This window comes from Varanus komodoensis, unplaced genomic scaffold, assembly GCF_004798865.1.
Source record: "Varanus komodoensis strain SLA01 unplaced genomic scaffold, ASM479886v1 scaffold2, whole genome shotgun sequence".
Classification (NCBI taxonomy): domain Eukaryota; kingdom Metazoa; phylum Chordata; class Lepidosauria; order Squamata; family Varanidae; genus Varanus; species Varanus komodoensis.
Genome location: NW_025335568.1, coordinates 7,970,524 through 7,989,780, shown reverse-complemented (window position 1 = coordinate 7,989,780; position 19,257 = coordinate 7,970,524). Strand labels below are relative to the sequence as shown.

At 41.1% G+C, this 19,257-nt stretch overlaps 1 protein-coding gene across 2 annotated transcripts; it reads left to right on the top strand.

Annotated features, from left to right (window-relative positions):
- The first annotated feature begins 2,506 nt into the window (after positions 1–2,506).
- Positions 2,507–17,175, top strand: DCK (deoxycytidine kinase). Of its 2 annotated transcripts, XM_044428524.1 has the most exons (7): positions 2,507–2,864; positions 8,222–8,337; positions 10,474–10,667; positions 11,872–12,019; positions 13,555–13,670; positions 14,165–14,264; positions 15,488–17,175. In XM_044428524.1, exons 1-7 carry the CDS (start codon positions 2,795–2,797, stop codon positions 15,512–15,514), a joined length of 771 nt encoding a protein of 256 aa, XP_044284459.1. In that variant the 5' UTR covers positions 2,507–2,794; the 3' UTR covers positions 15,515–17,175. The 2 variants fall into 2 exon arrangements, with proteins under 2 accessions (XP_044284459.1, XP_044284460.1); XM_044428525.1 differs by lacking the exons at positions 2,507–2,864; positions 8,222–8,337 and adding an exon at positions 9,647–9,707.
- Positions 17,176–19,257: the final 2,082 nt, after the last annotated feature.

Here is a 19,257-nt window from a genome sequence, read left to right as displayed (position 1 = left end):
ATATACAAATAACTTTATGTAATTATTTTCGATGAGTTTGTAAACTTATTTGTGCAGCAAGCAAATCTAAATGAACCTGATGTCCTTTGATTTCATTATCACACTGAAATGTTGGCAAAGATTTGAAGATCACAAAATGAGAGGATTATAGCCAAAAAGGCCAGTTGTGCCTGCCAGGCCACAAGTCTCTTCTTGGCCACTTTTATTCCAGACGTAGCTCACTTCTGCAACCAATATCCAAAGAGTTGTACAGACCTGGAGGCCAATCAAGCAATGAAATAAATAAATAAATAAATAAATAAATAAATAAATAAATAAATAAATAAATATTCAAGCAGATTTGATTCAGCATGATAGAGAAATAAAAAGCCCATTTTTCCATTAGTATTGGTCCAATTTCTAGTGATGCAAGCAAATTTCCACCCAATTTCTTTTTATAACCATCATCACTGAATTCCTGAACTGCCTGGTTGTCAGGTGGCAACTGGACAATAGGTTTCTGTGGATGTCTTAGTTACACTTAGTTTCATTTGCCTGCATCCAAGAATTAGCTATTTGCTTTGTTGTTTGCCGACATGAGATCTTTGTGAGAACAGAGTGTTCATTAGCATTTATTTATTTATTATATTTATATACGGCCTTTTTCTTTAACAAGGAACTCAAGACAGCTTACATAATTCCCCTCCTTGTCTCAGTCTTATCCTCCCAGTAAGAACCTGTGAAGGAGGTTGGGTTGAGAGTATGTACCTGGCCTGAAGTTACCCAGGAAGTTCCATGGCTGAGTGGGGACTAGAACCCAGAGTACGTGAATCGCACTCTCACACTCTTAACCACTTCATCGCACTACGTCCGCTCTTTACAATTCAGAGTAGTGCCTAATGGCTGAAGCAGTGCCAGGACTCAGACCTGCCTGGATCCTATACCTTTGTTTGCAAAAATATGAAAGGCATCATACCCCCATGCAGGATACCGTTCACGCTGTTTGCTTCTATAGCGCACAATACATACAGCATTTTATAAAGAATAATAGCAAAGTTCTACTTGCTGCAGGGAGCAGAAGGCAAGCAAACTACACGAAGTCTGTTTTGGGACCCAGTGCAAAGTGCAGGGGTTAATAAAGGCCTAATGGGTGGGACCATGGTAGTTGAAAGATTGCTCATATATCTGAGCTGCTTCTGCCAAATGAGGTACGGTGATGAGGAAGCAAGGCCTTTGCAGCCCTGGAACCCAAAATACAGAATGCCTTTCTCAGAGCAGCTTGCCTGGTGTAAATGTTGGGATATTTCTGATACCAGGAGAAAACCTTTTAATCTTTTTGCTGTGTTTCTAATCATACCACTGCCTTTTTGAACTTGTAAGGTTTGTATAATTTATCTTGCTCTTGGGAGCTTCCTATGCAGATTTTACCATCTGCTGTTGGCACCTGGTTATTAGATTTTTATTGTTGTTACATGCCATCAAGTTGTCTCTGATTTATGGCAACCGTACAAATGAGTCCCCTCCAAAACGTTCCTGACCTTGACAGCCCTATTCAGCTCTTGTAAGCTCAAAGTTGTGACTTCCTTTATGGAGTCCGTCCATCTCATATCTGGTCCTCCTCCTCCTCTTCTGCCTTTCACATTCCCTAGCATGATTGTCTTCTCCAGTGAGACTTACTTTCTTGTAATGGCATTAGATTTTAAGGTTTAATTTTATCAGTTTATTTTTTAGCAGTTATGTGCCCTAAGGAAACTTGAGATTTGGTGGCCTCTCAATGCCATAAATAAAGGCAGATGCCATGCCTCTGACACCTTCTTGTGACAGGAAATGATTCTTACCAGTGTGTCCATAATCAGGTTCCTTGTTCAACATGCATTGCACAGATAAAAATTGTATTGTGGCTTTTCTTCCATTATTCACATAGGTCTAAAAGTCTCCTATGACACATTATTCCATTATTCACATAGGTCTAAAAGTCTCTTATGACACAATATCTATCTATAGGATTTAATATATTTATATTTAATATATATATTTATATTTAATATATATATTAAAATCGAAAAGTCCACAACTTCCAGCGGTCCCCATCCAGCTGTTGGGTCTAAGCAAGTCAAGGATCCTACTCTAAAAACTTAAATGGACATGGTACTGGGGATGCTTGGAACTGCAGAACCTTTTTACCGCCTAAACACGCACAAGATCGTCTTAGGTGGGACACTTTTAGAAGCCAGAATACGGAGCACGTTCCCCTTTTGTCTGTTATTTTGTGCCCTGGGTTTACCTCCCTTCTCCTGAGAAGCTTTCGGGAGAATTAATACAGGCCTGCAAATGTGCTCGGTTGCCGCGGCAACCCTTTTACGGTCACCCCCCCACCCCATCCCGCCGATCGAGGCACTCGTACCTCGACAGCCTGCCCTTCATCCATCACTCGGCATATGTTTAGCCTTCCCTTTCTCACTGACGCCGGCATCGGCCCCCTGCGCTGCTGGGCTCGGCCCCTCTCTTTACCAAAAGAGCGGCAGTTCGCGTTCTGCCAGAGGCTTTCGGACCCTCGGGGGCATCAGTAGACAAGCCTCAGCAACTGTGTCTGAAAGACGGAGCGGGGGAGGAGCCTTCGCGCTGACGTCACCGCGCGGCGCAGCCAACCCCGAGCGACCGCGCGCCAACTTCGAATACGGGCCGTGCCTTGGCGCGCGCGGGGCTCGATCTTGGGGAGGTTCGCGCGAAGTCGGGTGCGCTCTGTCCTCTTTTGTCCTTCCGGCCCCACCGTTCCACCGAGAGCCTTCGCCCGGTTACCTGTTCGGAGGTGTCCATGGCAACTTCCCCGAAACGGAGACGGGCCGAGAACAGCATCAAAAAGATCGCCGTGGAAGGCAACATCGGTGAGGAAAGGGGCTGCTCTTCATCCTGAGGCCGGGTTGCCTTCTCAGTGGGAAGGGGTCTTTTTGGGGGGCGGGAGAGGGGTGGTCGCTAGCGAGGTGGTCTTATTTCACACTTTCCCCCTCCGCACGGCAGTGACAGGCAGAAACCCAACAGGTGAAGCCTTCCCTCATCCCTGTATGGAACAGGGAGGGTGCAGCTGTGCTTGCTATGAATAGGAAAGGTGTCATCTCCTTTTGCTTTCTTTGTTCCTAGGGGTGCACCAATATAACATATAAAGAATCACGTGCGAAATTGAAGATCTAAAATCTTTTTTTAATAAGTCTTATTTGAAATTATAATCCTAAAAAACAAAACAAAAAAAAACTAAAAACAACATCCATCATCAAAAACATCGGGCCCACTGGGTCAGCCCCCACACCCTTCTTTTTCCATTTATGATAACTTAAAACATATTTAAAGCTATGCGAAGTCCTGTTTCTCTAGCCAGTAATAAAAAGAGTCCCAAGTTTGATAGAAGTCAGTATCTTCCTTCTCCTTCAATGATAAAGTCAATCTATCCATTTCTGCACAGTCTAGGATCTTTTTTAGAATAAGTTCATCGGTGGGTAGTTCTTCACTTTTCCAGTGTTGAGCAAATGGAATCCTTGCCACAGTGAGTACATGTAAAATCAAATACATTTCTTGTTTACTAATGTCCTCTGGTATAATGCCTAATAAAAAACTTCAGGTTTAAAAGCTAAAGGTTTTTGTAACATTTCCTCAAGCCATTTATGCATTTTAATCCAATACTTTTTCAGGTTATCGCAAGTCCACCACATATGATAAAAAGTACCCAATTTATGTTTACATTTCCAACATCCATTTGACATATTTGGAAACATCTTAGCTAATCTATTTGGCGACAGATACCATCTATAAAACATTTTATACAAGTTTTCTTTGTACGAAGTTGTTATTTCTCTCCCATAGCTTTTGCCACTTTTCTAATTCAATATTATATCCAAAATTTTGTGCTAAAGTTATCATGGTTTCCTTAACCTGTTCTTTTTATAATCTTTGAATCATTTTCTCATCTGATTTAAGCATCACTTGATCAAAAGCTGTTAAATCCTTATAAAAACCCCACGCTTTATAATCTTTAGCATATATCGATTGTATCTGCACCTTTGAAGATCTAAAATCTGAGACGAGGCAATATCAGAATGGGAACTGAGATGGGCAAATATATATTGAGACAAATATATTTACTTTAGTCACCTTGCTTACTGTAAGGAGTGGAGGGTAAACAAATTGCAAGAAACCTCTGTTGGGAACCAATTCAAAGTTCAGGTGTTAGCTTTTTGAAGCCAGCTTGTGCTGCAGTGGTTAGAGTATTAGACTTGGGCTGTGGAGCTCCAGGATCCGGTGAAGCAGACTGGGTAACTTTGGGTTCCTTATTGACTCTCAGCCTAACCTACCTCACAGGGTTGTTGTGAACATAGAATGAAGAAGGGTATTGCATAAGTCACCTTGGACTGCTTGCAGGAAAAAGGCAGGATATAGTATAATAACTACATAAACATGCAATGGTTAAAACTATATTTCTTATAATTACTTAACTGGTGCTTTTCAGGTATGGACCCTCCCAAAGCTGAGTTTCACTTTGAAGTGAATTGATATTTCTACATTAAGGGGTCTTGTTGTTGTTAGTCGTGAAGTTGTGTCCAACCCATCGCGACCCCATGGACAACACTCCTCCAGGCCTTCCTGTCCTCCACCATCCCCAGAGTCCACTTAAACTCATACCAACTGCTTCAGTGACTCCATCCAGCCACCTCAACCTCTGCCGTCCCCTTCTTCTTTTGTCTTCTATTGTTCCCAGCATTAGGCTCTTCTCCAGGGAGTCCTTCCTTCTCATTAGGTGGTCAAAGTATTTGAGTTTCATCTTCAGGATCTGGCCTTCAGAGTTGATCTCCTCTAGGACTGACTGGTTTGATCGCCTTGCAGTCCAAGGGACTCGCAGGAGTCTCCGCCAGCACCACAATTCAAAGGCCTCAGTTCTTCGGCGCTCAGCCTCCCTTATGGTCTAGCTTTCACAGCCATACATTGCAACTGGGAAAACCATAACCTTGACTATACACACTTTTGTTGGCAGGATGATGTCTCTGCTTTTTAGTATGCTATCTAGATTTGCCATAGCTTTCCTTCCCAGGAGCAAGCGTCTTTTAATTTCTTGGCTGCAGTCCCCATCTGTGGTGATCTTGGAGCCCAGGAAAATAAAATCTGTCACTACCTCCATTTCTTCCCCATCTATTTGCCAGGAAGTGAGAGGACCAGATGCCATGATCTTAGTTTTCTTAATGTTGAGTTTCAAGCTGACTTTTGTACATATGGTGGCCATAAGAGCTCATGTCAGCATAAATGTGTTGTTAGTTTTCTCTGCAATAGACTGCCAAAACTAGCGCCTGGAAATTATTTAAACTTTAAAAACTTTAATCAAAGGAGCTTTTTTAAAAAGGCAAGTAAACCCAACAAGCTAAATAACCTGGAAAGTCAGTCTAAATTTAGTTTTGTCTATATGTCTGACACACATGTACTCATGTTCTTCCATTCATGGGAAAAATCCTTGCATTTATTGCTTAATAAGTTAGAAAAGATGTGAAGAGGTGGTGGTGGTGAGGAAACACTTGTCAGATTTTCCCTATTGGTATAAAAGTAAGTGGTAGGTTGTTAATCTTTGACGTGGATTATGAAGAATTATAACAAGGGGAAGCATGCCCCTTATTGTGTTTGTTTTTAAAAAACATTAAAAAGTGCATTTGTTGACAAAATGTTAGTGTTCCTCCAATATTATAAATATATAATAGGTTCTTATTGCTAAAATAGTTATCCTTGTTGGATCAGTTCTTTAGAACTTTGCTTTCTTGTCCTTGTCCAGTGAAACGATTGCCTAAGATTGTCCTTTTTTAAAATGCCATTGCAGAAACAGCATTTCCTATTTAAGTGAATTACAGTCTTTTTGCAGTGATGCATTTTAAACAGGAGGGGCTAGAGAGTTGCAAAGCAAATGCAGAGAAGGAGCTCATAATTTTGAAACTTGGGTGATCATATTTCTTATTCATAAAATCCTCACACACTGGGCATTATGCAGTAATTAAGTTAAAAAGAACAAACCCTGCCTGTAGATTTACAATGCAATCTCTAACCGTACCCCAAACTATTAAAAAAAGAGGAAGGACTTAAAAGAAGGCAAAACAGCAAAGATCAATGGTTAAAGGTTCTAAAAGGGGAAACATCCAATTCTGTTTAAGTGTTTGCATGAACTGAGGTGTGGACGGTTGGTGGTTCCAGAGAGAGGCCTCAGGAGAAAAGCAAAGGAGAAGCAGTAGCCAGAAAAATGGAGGAGGAGGAACCTTTTAGGCACTGAAAAGAAATAAACAAATAGCTTAAACAGGAACTAATATGGAAACAAGTCACCAGAGAGAATGGAACAAAGGGGAAACACAGGTGAAATGAAATACAGAAAAATCCAAAATAACAGAAGAAAGGATATATTTGTTTTTTGGTGCCAGGCCAAGACCTTTTATTTAAATGCTATTTTAACTGTTAATGGTTTATTTGTTGATTTTAAATTGACCAGGCTGTGTCCACTATTTTATTTTATGTATTTTATTTATTTGATTTTTTTTTGTATTTTATGCGGGATTTTATGATTGTAAGCCGCCTTGAGGCTTATGTGATGGGGCGGCATATACTGTATTTTTCGCTCTATAAGATGCACCTGACCATAAGACGCACCTAGTTTTTAGAGGAGGAAAACAAGAAAAAAAAATATTCTGAACCAAATGGTTTACTAAACTATTTAATAAACTGTAACAGAATACAGTAATACTGTATTTCAACCTTGTAAAGTGAACAACAGTCAACAGTGGCATTAAGAACCATCATCACTGTCATTAACAAAAGAGAGACTTTAAAGTTCGAGTACTCTTCTATTTTTTGTTGAACCCATAGAACTCATCATCACTAGAGTCAGAATTTATAACGCTCTGTTGCTCACTATCACTGACATCACCTTCTTAGTCAGTAGTGGAACTATTGAAGGAGTCCACAATCTACACCAGTTATACAAGAGCTGCTGCAGACAATTCAATAACAAATCTAAAAAAGCCAGTAATGTCCATGCTGCCCTACTAGTAAATAATAGAAAAAAACTTCTGACAAAAAATGAGATATTGTACGGTAAATCAAACACACAGCGGACTAAGTAGCCTTTGAAGAATAAACTTCATACACAAAGGTAATGCTGTTCAAATATCCACTGATCCTAAAAAAAATGTGTCTGATCAACTAACAGGTAACTGATCCATGGAAAGCTTCCTGATAATCGCAGGCACATTCCCCATCACTTCCCCATGGGCTTCATTAAAAGACGGATTGCCATTTGAAAACACACACCGACCTGTGATTAACAGCTCTCACCTGCGCCGGAGGAGGGGGGCGGAGCAGGGCGCGCCGAGCGTGTGCCGGCCAGGTGGTGCCGCGTGGTGCAGGCGGCCGGCAGCGTCCCGGGCGTTGGGCACACACACATTCGCTCTATAAGACGCACAGACATTTCCCCTTACTTTTGAGGGGGGGAAAAGTACATCTTATAGAGCGAAAAATACGGTAAGTTGTTTAAATAAATAAACATTTGAGGAAAAAAGTGAGAAAGAAGCAAAATGCTGGAAGGGTCCATCTCCAAAGTTCTTTTCTTTTTGAGTCTGGTCAGACTGCCTTTCTGTAAGCATCGGAATGCTGTCCATGGGGTCGAGATGGGTCGGACACGACTTTGCGACTAACAGCAACAGCAAAGCATTCTTGGATGCAAAGGGCTGCACTAAGAAGCAGCTACTTTGAAGGAAGTCGGTTGAGATCAGTAAATGGCTGTCTGAGGAGACCTGCCTCATTAAAGACCTCATCTTCTAAACATCAAGGAACAATTTGAAATTGTTGTAAGACTTTTGCCTCCCAGGATGCATATGTGAGTGCTGACTATTTAATATATGCAAATATGCATAAATTTAACTTGCACAGTTATGATCCGAATAATTCGAAGGAAGTAATACTGTGAAGTACTGTGGGGATCTGTGAGTATTAGTATTACCAACAACTTGCGGGATTTACTTTAAATCAAAACATGGGACTGCATTATGAATGTCAGGAAATGTAACACCAATGTTGCTGTGGTAGTAGCAGAAACGAATGCTAATGCAACTGAAGTAGCCCTTCCAAAATGGGGCAAATCAGCAGAGCTTGTGCTAATTCATAGCAGTTTCTGGGGCTGCCAGCGAGCCGGAATCATACTGTTCAGTAAGTATAGCCTTTCTTTTCACAGCTGCAGGGAAGTCTACTTTTGTGAATATTCTCAAACAAGCCAGGGAGGAGTGGGAAGTTGTTCCAGAGCCGATAGCAAGATGGTGCAATGTTCAGAATTGCGAAGATGACTGTGAGGTATGTGGGATTAGGAACTGGAGCATGGAACAGATTTTTGGAGACTGAATTCACTGCCACAGGAAGTGGTGATGGCCACCAATTTGGATGGTTTTAAAAAGGGGATCAGACATATTCACAGAGGAGGAGACTATTGATAGATTTTAGCCTTGCTGGCTATGCGCCGCCTCCTTTACTCTTGTACCCATCCTGCTTGATAGATCCTGTGGACCTCTTGTTTGCCACTGTGTGAACAGTGTGCTTGACTTGATCAACCATTGGCCTGATCCAGCATGACTTTTCTTATGTTTTTGTGTAGATATATCTTTTTCGGCCACTTCATCATAGGCAACTGCCATATTTTAGACTAGATCAATTATTATAACCTTTCTTTTTAGATTCATAATGCACTGTATCCCAGGGGCATTGATTGCTCACAGATCTTGGTACATTTCTAGACTAAAAATGGAACAGCTCTGCTTTCCTTAGCGTATGAAAAAAGGAACTGCAGAAAAATATGGAAATGAAGTTTGTTTGTGCAAGGCTGCTTTGTTTGAATAACAATGCCCCATATAACTCTCTAGGGGTAGGCTAGATTTCTTCACTAAAACCCTACAGGAGCCTGTTTAAGAGTCAGAAAAAATGATTTTATGTTTAACACTACTTAAAATTCATATTCCTTTCCCATCATGCCCAATTTCAAACCTGTACTTTCAAACCTTTCAAATGCAAATAAAGATCCACTTTAAACAGACTTCTCTATTTTTATGGGAGTATAGCAGTTCTGCTCTCTAGTGGTCAAAAGGGTAAATATTAAAAGACTTCTCGCATTAAATGCCCTTTAAATGTTTACTCGTAGGATCAGAACTTTTATCCTCCTCTGTAATATACACTCCCCTCTTCACTGTTGTCCAAAAAATTGCCTGTAACATTAATCTTTGAGCTATTATTTAAAAAGTGGTTTATAAATGTCTAATATTAAATATATTTTATTATGATTTTGCGTATAGCATTATTTGCAGCTGGTGGCCAGGTGATAGAGCATACACTGCCCACCTGCTCAAGTTAAAGAATTTCTAATGCTAACAGAACTCCTGTGAAATAAGACGTTGTTTCAGCTGGGACAGTAGAATTTATTTCTGAGCATCACAGTTGGGTTCCATCCATAAGGAAGGTTGCCAACTGCTTTTGGACATCAGGAACAGCTGTTACAGAATAGCCTCTAAAGCAGCAGATGGCACGTGCTTGTTGACGCACTGCCTGGCACAAGAACACCCAGCGAGCTTCCTGGCTGGCGTGGGATTCGATCTGGGTCCATGTCCAATTGCGGGATGTCTGCCTTCCTGGGAAACAGTTTTCTGTGGCAGCTGACTGTCTTCAATACATGGAATGTATGTGGACCCATTGTCTCTTCTGGAATTATCAAAAACTGGGCAGAGTTTAAGAATGTTCTCATATAGCTTGTGCTCAACTCCAGCTCTAAGAGCTTTTTAGCACGTGCTTCTGACAATTCCCCATCTTATACTAGTGCATTTGATCTCTCTTTTCTAAAAGAAGAATGCTACATATGTCATCAAATTTTATTCTGTTATATATCATTTTGAATTTTGTTTCTGTCTTCTGAAGGTGACCAACCTAAATCTGTAAGCCTGATGAGTAGGAAAAAGTGAGTTTATTAAAATCAGCTTTTCTGAAGTCCAGAGTACACATCTGACTACACTCAGCGTTTAGTTTTCCATAAAAACAAGAACTCAAGCGTTACACGGTCACTTTCCTGCCAAAGTTCCTGCTACTTTTATTTGCTTGTCTTCAGTCATATGACTGTATTTTAATCTCTCTTACGGAGGTCTTCTCACTAATACTTTTTGGTCAGTATTTAGTTTTTGGTGGACTCCTGCTGAATTTCTTGTTAGCACAGGTGAGGTTTGTATATATGGTCAAATGGGTAGTGATTACCCAGTACGGCCTTCATAGTTTCATTGCCCTTATCACTTTGGTGCATTTGACAGACTGTAAAATGCAAATGAAGAAATGCAGTTGATGGGAAGTTACGACATTTTGTCATAGCACAAATGTGTTATCTTGAAATTATTACCAGCAAAAAGAGAAGTGTCACTAAACGAAGGGCATTTTCCTTGTTGTGTTTTTGTTAAACAGGAGCTGTCCGCCTCACAAAAAAGCGGTGGTAACTTACTGCAGATGATGTATGGGAAACCAGAGAGATGGTCCTTCACTTTCCAGACCTACGCCTGCCTGAGCAGAATCCGGGCTCAGCTCAAAGTTCTTGATGGGAAACTCAAAGATGCTGATAACCCGGTGGTCTACTTTGAGAGATCTGTTTACAGTGACAGGTGGGAATGTCCTTGCTGATCCCTTTTGCTGGCCCTTCATAATTGTAGATTGACAGCTATCTTATTCTCGGTTTCTATAATCACACAGATAGAGGGAGGAAAAATGACTAGTTTTTTATGTACAGTGCTATGGTATAACATTCTTCTGTGAAATGCAATACCAGTTTAATCCATCACTCACCAGTCCAAACAGGAATGCTTTACAGCAGAGATACTCCTTCAGATTCTCCTTGGCCACCCCCCAACTCTACCATCACAGGGCAGGATATTACCCCTTCTCCACACCCTGCTTGTGGGGAGGTGCTGGCATGGATAGAATTGAGGCATATTGCTTCTTGTTTTGTGGGTACCCCTCCCATTGTAAATGGGTCTTCTGGGTCCTCCAGAAGTGAGTTGGACTCTGACCAATGTTGAGAGGGAACATATTCCCTAACCACTGAGCTACCAACACTCTCCCCAGTTCCCCTTCTCTGTCCCTCTCCTTTCTAATCTGCCGGTTCAAAATGTTGCTTGCTTGCTTTTTATGATTGCTTGCTTGCTTTGAAAACTTTGCAACATTGCTTGCTTAGTTTTTATGATTTACTATCCAAACAATGCTCACCGCAGCTTCCAGTTCAACAGGCACTAATTTGTTAAATTGTGTCACCAACTCTAATAATCAGTTCTCTATCTGTAGTCTTTCTCCAACTAATAAACTTAAGGCACAGTCCTATGCAAGTGTAAATATAGTGAGAGAGAGGTTTTGCTCTCTCAGTATGTTAATTGTTAAATGATGAATTTTAATAAATTATTCTACTTGTTTTTTATATATTCTGCTCAGCAACTGTGGTTTGTTTATTCAACTATTTATTTGTTTATCCTTATTTTTATTTTCTATTGTTTATTTTTGTTTGTTGGTTCAGGCACTGAAATGTATTGCTGTTGAAATGTATTGATATTGTATTGTTATTTTATCATTATGTTGTATTTTTAACTGTGTAAACCATTCAGAACACCAGCTTGGTTATGAAGGATGATATATAAAAGCTTATATAAACGAACAACCAAGCTGCATATATTTCCCAGAATGCCCCTAGTTTGCTGGGGGCATACTGGGAATTGTAGGCCTGATTGTTTCCTGCATGAACCTGAATAGCATCGCATCTTTACGTATAGAAAGATTACAGAATAATACTGAACTTAATTGCTTCTTTTTTTGGTGCAGATACATTTTTGCATCTAATTTATACGAGTCTGACTGCATGAATGAAACAGAGTGGACAATCTACCAGGACTGGCACAACTGGATGAATCAGCAGTTTGGGTCAAGTCTTGAACTAGATGGCATTGTTTATCTCCGAGCTACTCCTGAGGTAAGAAATAAAACTTAAATTCCATGGCCATGTTAAGGTGTGTGCAGACTTCAGGCTTCTGAGATCTACTTTGGGATTTGGGGTTTTTTACATGAAACCCAAGATCCAACAAATGGACCTGGGAGCAGAATGGTTGCTTAGAAGGTGGAGCAGTGACCACCTCATGAGCCCTATCCTAGTATGATCAGCATATACACATACATATGGGAGTCACCATAGATCAGGTTTTCTTGTAGCTTTGTTGAGACTCCTTTGGTTGCTTTTATTGCAACAGGGAATCATTCGGTGACCCACCAGTGAGCCTCATTCTGCGTTCAACCCATCCCTGCACTCGCAGAATGATCTCTACCCATATATCTCTGAAAATGTGCGTATGCACAGAACATGTTTTTACATTGGCATAGTGCCCTTGAAGGCACGGTGCTCAGTGCTCTGTGAATTCTAAACATCTTGCCCTGAGAGTGCTACTTGAGGAGGCAACATTGAAATGTGAGAACCAGACTTTGGTATGTTTGGTATCCTATTGCAAAGGATGATTGCAAAACACAGTCGAGCTTTTTCTCACTTTAGCACGATTAGGTAGATATAAATATCCTGATCAGTTGTTTGGATTAGTAAGGAGAAGCTGCAGTGGGGGGATAAATGGCAATTCATAATCTGAGCTGTGTTATTTCTTGGTCACCTGTATGCTGGTGTACGTGTAGCAGGACCATGCCTGATCTTTATGTCCCGGAGACCAAAGCAACCTCTGCGTGTGTGTGTGTGTGTGTGTAGGGTTAGGGCTGTGCTTTGCCTTTGGCACAGGCCTCCCTGTATCTTCGTGACTAAGGATTCTTTTGTGCATCAAGTAGTGGGGAAGAATTTACTATGCAACCTATTTGTGCAGAGCCCACATACAACAAAGAGACATGTTGACGTTCCCCATATAAATGCTGAGTGACAGAGTGACAAAGTATTGCTTTGGCTTGATTGCAGTTAGCAGCGCAGAAGAGTGAGTGCCCTGGGGTCAGCTGAAGTTACGAAATTGTCATGGATTTCACTGTTACTTCAGGCCAGTCATTCTCTCTCAAGCTAACCTACCTTACAGGGTGGTTGGGTGGTAGAGGACCACATACATCCTGAACTTCTTAGAGGAAAGGGGAAAAGATACAAATTTTTTGGAAGAATGCAATCATAAGTTGTGTTGCAAGCATTACATACAGTATGAGCGCAGGATAGAAGTAAACATTGAGTTTGATGCAGTTTACTTCCCAGTAAGTAGATTGCAGCCTTGAGGTAACTGCTGATGGACAAGAGTCCTGTGACATCTTCAAGACCAATGCATTGCAGCATCAGTTCTCTTGGGTCTCTGTTAATGGATTTGCTATGCTGTTATGTTTTTGCCTTTCCTGATGCAGAAAGATAAGTAACAGTAGTCATTAAGGTGCCACAAGGCTCTTTACTGACATTTGTCTGCAGCATGTTTTTTTAAGCATAATTGAAACTGCTCCATTCTATTTCCGCCTGAAATTTTTACTTCAGTCTTCTATTTTCAGAAATGCTTGGAAAGGATTTATGTGCGTGGAAGGGATGAAGAACAAGACATTCCCATAGAATATCTGGAAAAACTTCATTATAAGCATGAAAACTGGCTGCAGCACAGGACATTACGGTAATTCTCTCTTCCTGGTCGGTTTCCAGCGAATGTGCCTGCCAGTGTTTTAATGATACGACACAAATCACTGAAGGAAATCAAGAACCATCTCTTTTGCTTTACTGTAACAGATGGCACTGGGTCCTTTGCTTCCACATTTTCAAGTGCCAGGTGACATTTATTCGCCAAAAGTTTTGTAGCTTTCAGTTTTTAGCACTGTGCTGGCTTTCAGAACTCTTTTAATTTCTAAAGAATATAGATATCAAAACTAATTTTACAAGATCTGTTATGAATATTCACGACCCTAACTAATATGTATAGAAAGAATTCTAGGTGTGGGCAGCTAGAAATCCAGCAGCTAAAACTTGCAATCCTAGGCACACGGAGGGACTTGTACTAAGTACATGTTCATCGGGCTGTACTGTAAGTCTCAAGAGCTCACTCTATTTTTGTAATAAATATTCTTTTACCCTCTCCAGTTTACCAGTTCAAATGTCCAGTTTTCTTTACAGAACGGATTTTGAATACCTGCAGGAGGTACCTGTCCTAACGCTGGACGTAAATGAAGACTTCAAAGGCAGCAAAGATAAGCATGAAAGTATGATTGAAAAGGTAAACTCTGCCAGCAAATACTAACTTCAGGTGAAGGTTTTATTTGCCTTGTTTACCATAGAAAATGCAGGACAGCTCTACTCTTACAGTGACGAAGCAGAGGTGCCAATTTTTTCAGCCCCATTGAATATGAAAGAAGCTCCTCCATTCCTCATTCCAGTGGTGGGTGAGGCCGGTCAAAAGGGCTGGGACCAGGGTACAAGAATTTCCAGCCTGGTTTTGTTTAAAGCTCCCACTGCCAGAGCCAACATCTGGTGTATTTAACATGTGGAATACTGGGAAAGCCAGGAAGCCACCAAAGAATTGGTAGCTGGGTTGGCCAGGGAATGGCGCCCAGGGATCTAGTGTCTGTGTGAACACCACACAGGTGGGGTTTGGCCCATGGGCCTGAGGTGCAGCACCTCTTTTCTTCTCCTTACCCCCAGCTAGGTATGTTAGAGAATCGGGACCAGGTTTCTTGCTAGTGAAGGGACTTGGTTTTTCTCCTTAGAAGGAAACTCACAACAGCAGGGACCACGTGGCTCTCTCATTTTCCAGCCTTTTCTGTAGATCTGAGGATGCAGTTCAGCTGGGGTTCACTTTTTAAAAGCACTGCTCTAAACCATGTTAAGCATATGGATTTTGTGCCAACTTTGGGCAAGTGATCAGAACTTCCCTGGAGTTGTTCTGTGTGCAGCCATACAGCTGATGCTTGTAGTTCTTGTGACACGCCGTCTTTCTCCCAGTGCCTCTCCCAGTCCTTGCATGTGAGACCACAGGGAACCCCATGTAAAAGTGGGTTATAAGTATTGGGGCCAATCCACTGAAAATCTTACTCACATCTTTTAAAAATAAAGTGGCAAGTGACACTGCAAGTGCTCTCTACTAGCAGGCAGAAATCCTTGGCCACCATCTTTACGGGTCTCTGGGGCCATGCATGCAGAGCTGCACTCTGGTCCATCCCTTTGCATCTGGCACATGCCAGCCTTCCCTGAACTGGTGCCCTACAGATGTATTGGACTGCTGCTCTTATCCTTCCCATGCTGACTAGGAATGATGAAGTTGGGGAAAGGCTGACGGGGGCATTCTTCATTATGTTCTGGTGGAGATTTTAGCTAGAATTTGTAAAATAGAAACCATTTTGCTGAGAGCTTCAGCTATTTGATGGTACAGAAATGTGATAAAATAGTTTTACCTTATCCACAAAGTGTACAGCCGGTATACTTGCATCTTTGTCTTTTCAGGTGAAAGAATTTTTGAGCACCGTATAACCCTCCTAGAAAGCACACCAAACCTGGGCATTCCCAACTTTCACATCCCTTCGTTTGTGTCACCAGTTCTACTTTTGCTTAAGGTCCCCAATGACAGGTTCCCCCTTCAAAACCTTTGTTGACTTTTGCTATGGACTGTTTTTTATAATATTACGTTGTGCTAAGGTTTCTTACATTAACTGTTTGCTGAAAATATAAAATCAACTAGGATTACGGAACAGAGTTTGAGGGTTCTGGTGAACTGCATTACATTCTTTTCATCACATCATTGAAATAGTTCAGTAAAACCATTGTCTTCTCTGGAACATGTCTTGTGAATCTTGAAGAGTATCTTGGACCCACTACCTGCTCACTGACAAATGGATCGGAATCCTTGTTGCTTTTTCAGTGCTTGCAAGGTTACACTATAAGGAGATAGTACCTATATTCACCTCAGTTCTTGCATTATGCTTGCATTTTGTCCAAAGCAGTCCAGTTATGTAATGGTGATGAATTTTTAAAAGCCTTTTTATAGCAAGGAAGCTATTGAAAATAGCTGTGTATTTGACAACAATTAAGGTTTTATGACAATGTTTACCCAGTTTTGTAAGATATGATTTTTAGCTGCTTCTGTACAATAAAATATGGTTTTGCTTTCTCTTAAATATGATGAAATATTTTAAATGAGCCATGTGTGATGATTTGTTGCTGATCTGAAAGTGTGGACTCATCCTGCCACTCATTTTCCCCTTTATTCTGAAGTCGAAGCTGCATACAGAATATTGGGAGTAAGAATGTGCCTGGCAGGATTCTCACTGTCCATGCAAATATTTTAAATGAAACATTTCTTATGGGGGTTATTTATCAATTCTTGAAGCTCCTCTGTTTGATGCAGCCTGAAGTGTGTTGCCCCTGAACTTGTCATATGCAACATTAGTAGTCAATTTTATATGCAATGCATTCATTCTCCTGCTGTAGGATTTCTGTCTTGCTTCATATTTATTAATTTTTCTAAATTACTGAATTTTTCCTATAGGTCTAGAATTTTTCTGAGGCTTTAAAAAAGCAGTTCCTTTCCTGTATGGGGCTGTTTGGGGAAGAGGATAATAGGCAAACATGCTCGCATCAAATTTTCACATACCAATCTTTTCACTACTTCTGATGGGATGTCACCTTAATGTTGAATCCCCATGGAGTAGTAAAAAATGAACTTCTGGTATAACCATGCTTTGTAAACTTTACAGAACTTTAAACTTATGAAACATCACATTGACCTGGTTTGCACATAATGCTAACCTATGGTTCATTTAACTTTTGGTTTATCCAGGATTTGTATACTTATGAGTTTCTGGGAGATAACCAAACAAACCTTCCTCTTGTATCCAAAAGGCTTTAGTAGCACTGTACAGCTGGCATGTGTAGCAGCTGAGTTGTTTGAACATACTTGCCTACTACCTCTGTAGCCTGGCAAAACAACCCATGATCAGATCCTGGTTATGGGTCCACAGGTAATCACAACCCATGGTATAAGGATAAGAATACATAACCCAACAATAAATCATGGATTCTCCTTTTGGATTATTTGTGGTTAATAAACCATGGTTTGTTAGCATTTCTTGGTTTGCACATCAAAACAGAGAATTTTGCAATGCACAGGTTAAATAAATCTTATATATAAATCAGTTTAGTTTATTGTAATGTCTTCTTTTTTAGATACAGTTGACCCCATTCAATGATTCTATGGTGTAAGTGCTGATCAGGTTGGCTTTTGTTGGTTGAATAACTATGCAAGCATTTGTCACAATCCTTCACAGGTTTCTAGCTTATGTTTTACTTTAGCTCAGAAATGCCAAACCTGCAAACCGGAATGCTTTTAAATATCCCAAATTTGCTCTGCAGTCGCAGCTTCAACGTACATTTCACAATTGTATCTCTGTTGGTGCAGACTGAGAACAGATCTGCAGTTGGAGCCATTGGCCAAACGGTATCCATAGGTATCCGTTCTCCTGCATGCATTGCAGCTGCTCTCTGCATAAATTGCCCTCTCACCCAATGACAGCTATGCGGATGGATACCTACTCCTGAACCCCATGGACATTCTTTGCATTCACCCCAGCGGTCCCAAGCTGAATGTGCAAGCGGCAAACTTCATCCTTTGAAAAGCACAGGGCACAGGTTGTGTAAGGGTTATTTAACTACACCAAGCAGTAAGAACAATTAACCAAACAAAATTTGATGCAGTGATCAGTGTTGAACTAGGACTTGGAAAACCCCGTTCTAGTCCCCGCTCACCCATGACTTTAACATGATTCCACTTTAACAATGAGCTGTTTTAATTTATAGGTATTCCACGTAGTGGCTTTGTAAAGCAGGACACTGAGACAATTATATCTTTTGTAGTGGACAGAAATCAACCAAAGCTCAAAAAGTGGAACCAGCCCCCTCACCCAGGATGTGGCCCAGTAACAAAAGGAACCATCATGTTATTTCAATTGAAGATTAGCCCTGCATGCCTTGTTATATGCAAGAATAATTTTGTTATGGTGATTACTCACTCTGTCCTATTTCCATATACAAATCTTTTCCTGGTAGATGCACAGAACAAGGTCAGCTTGAGGTTTCCTTGCTGTTTTCCATCCAAAATGGGAGTCCATTGCTAAAATGGAGCTTTGCGATTCCTTAATGGTTTGCCCAGAGTGCTTTTTGTGACTGTTTTCATTTCTCCACCTATTAAAATCTTCCTTAAGTGATGGAGCTAAAATAGGGAAAGTGGAGATGCACATTCTTTCAATTTTGGAAGTATCAACAATGCCTAAAAATAAAACGAGCACAAGCAGCAGTTTCTTTTTCAGCAACATTTGCTTGAGGTAATACAGTGGACATGGCGTTCTAATATTTTGAACTCTTCAAACTTGAGGAAATGCCACACACAAATATTTCACCAGATGCTGCAAAACTGATGAGTTTAAAGGGTGGGAGACCACATTAAGAAGTGTTAAAAATGGAGTGAAGGACAGAAATATTCTATAATGGAATTAAATAGTTGGGCCCAGAAATAATCAGCATTGCTTGGGAAAAGGTGATCAGGTTTGGTTATGCCAAACTAAATGGCTTCTTAAGAGCTTGAAAGAGCGTAATCTCTTAAGCGGCTGACCGGGCAGAGTGACAGGTGGGATCTGATATAAATGAGAAGTGATGCATAGTGGGAGAAAATAGATCCTGACTTCATGGCATTACCCAGAATTCTTCAGGGCTCTCTTAGCACCCTCATGCAGTGAATGATTCGTTCTAGGCAATTACATAGAATGAGCTGATAGCACTGCGTACCATGAGTTATTTTTATCAGCCCAGGGACCAAAGATTCCCCATCTGCCTCCCAGGAGTAGCATCCCCGTGAGGAGGAGGAGACCAGCCGGGCATCAGCCCAGGGAAAGGTGCTGCTCGCTTCAGCCCAGCCTGCTAGAGGACGCGTGGTTTCCACTGTTTCGTGCCTTGGGCTGCAGAGCTGAAAGGCAGGTGCTCTGGGGCAGAGGATCAAGGGCTACTGGGATGCTATGCCATTGGCATCCCAGGAAGCAAACAATGGCAGCCGGGAAGCTAGCCTTTCCCCAGACTTTGCCCCAAAAGGGCAATTTGCAGGGAGCTTGCTTGCCCTTTCCTGCTGGAAAGAACTTTGTAACTAAGATCTAGTTTCCAGGTTTGCTTTTTTGCACCTTCCCCTTAACTCCATGTCCGTTTGTGTCGGGTCGTTTTGGTAGACCGTG

Bases quoted from the DNA above. Each gene is read 5' to 3' on its own strand.
- DCK (XM_044428524.1), top strand. From the start codon at position 2,795: ATGGCAACTTCCCCGAAACGGAGACGGGCCGAGAACAGCATCAAAAAG. The intron at 2,865-8,221 runs GTGAGGAAAGGG...TTCTTTTCACAG, and splicing joins CGCCGTGGAAGGCAACATCG to CTGCAGGGAAGTCTACTTTT. The intron at 14,265-15,487 runs GTAAACTCTGCC...TTGTCTTTTCAG, and splicing joins ATGAAAGTATGATTGAAAAG to GTGAAAGAATTTTTGAGCAC.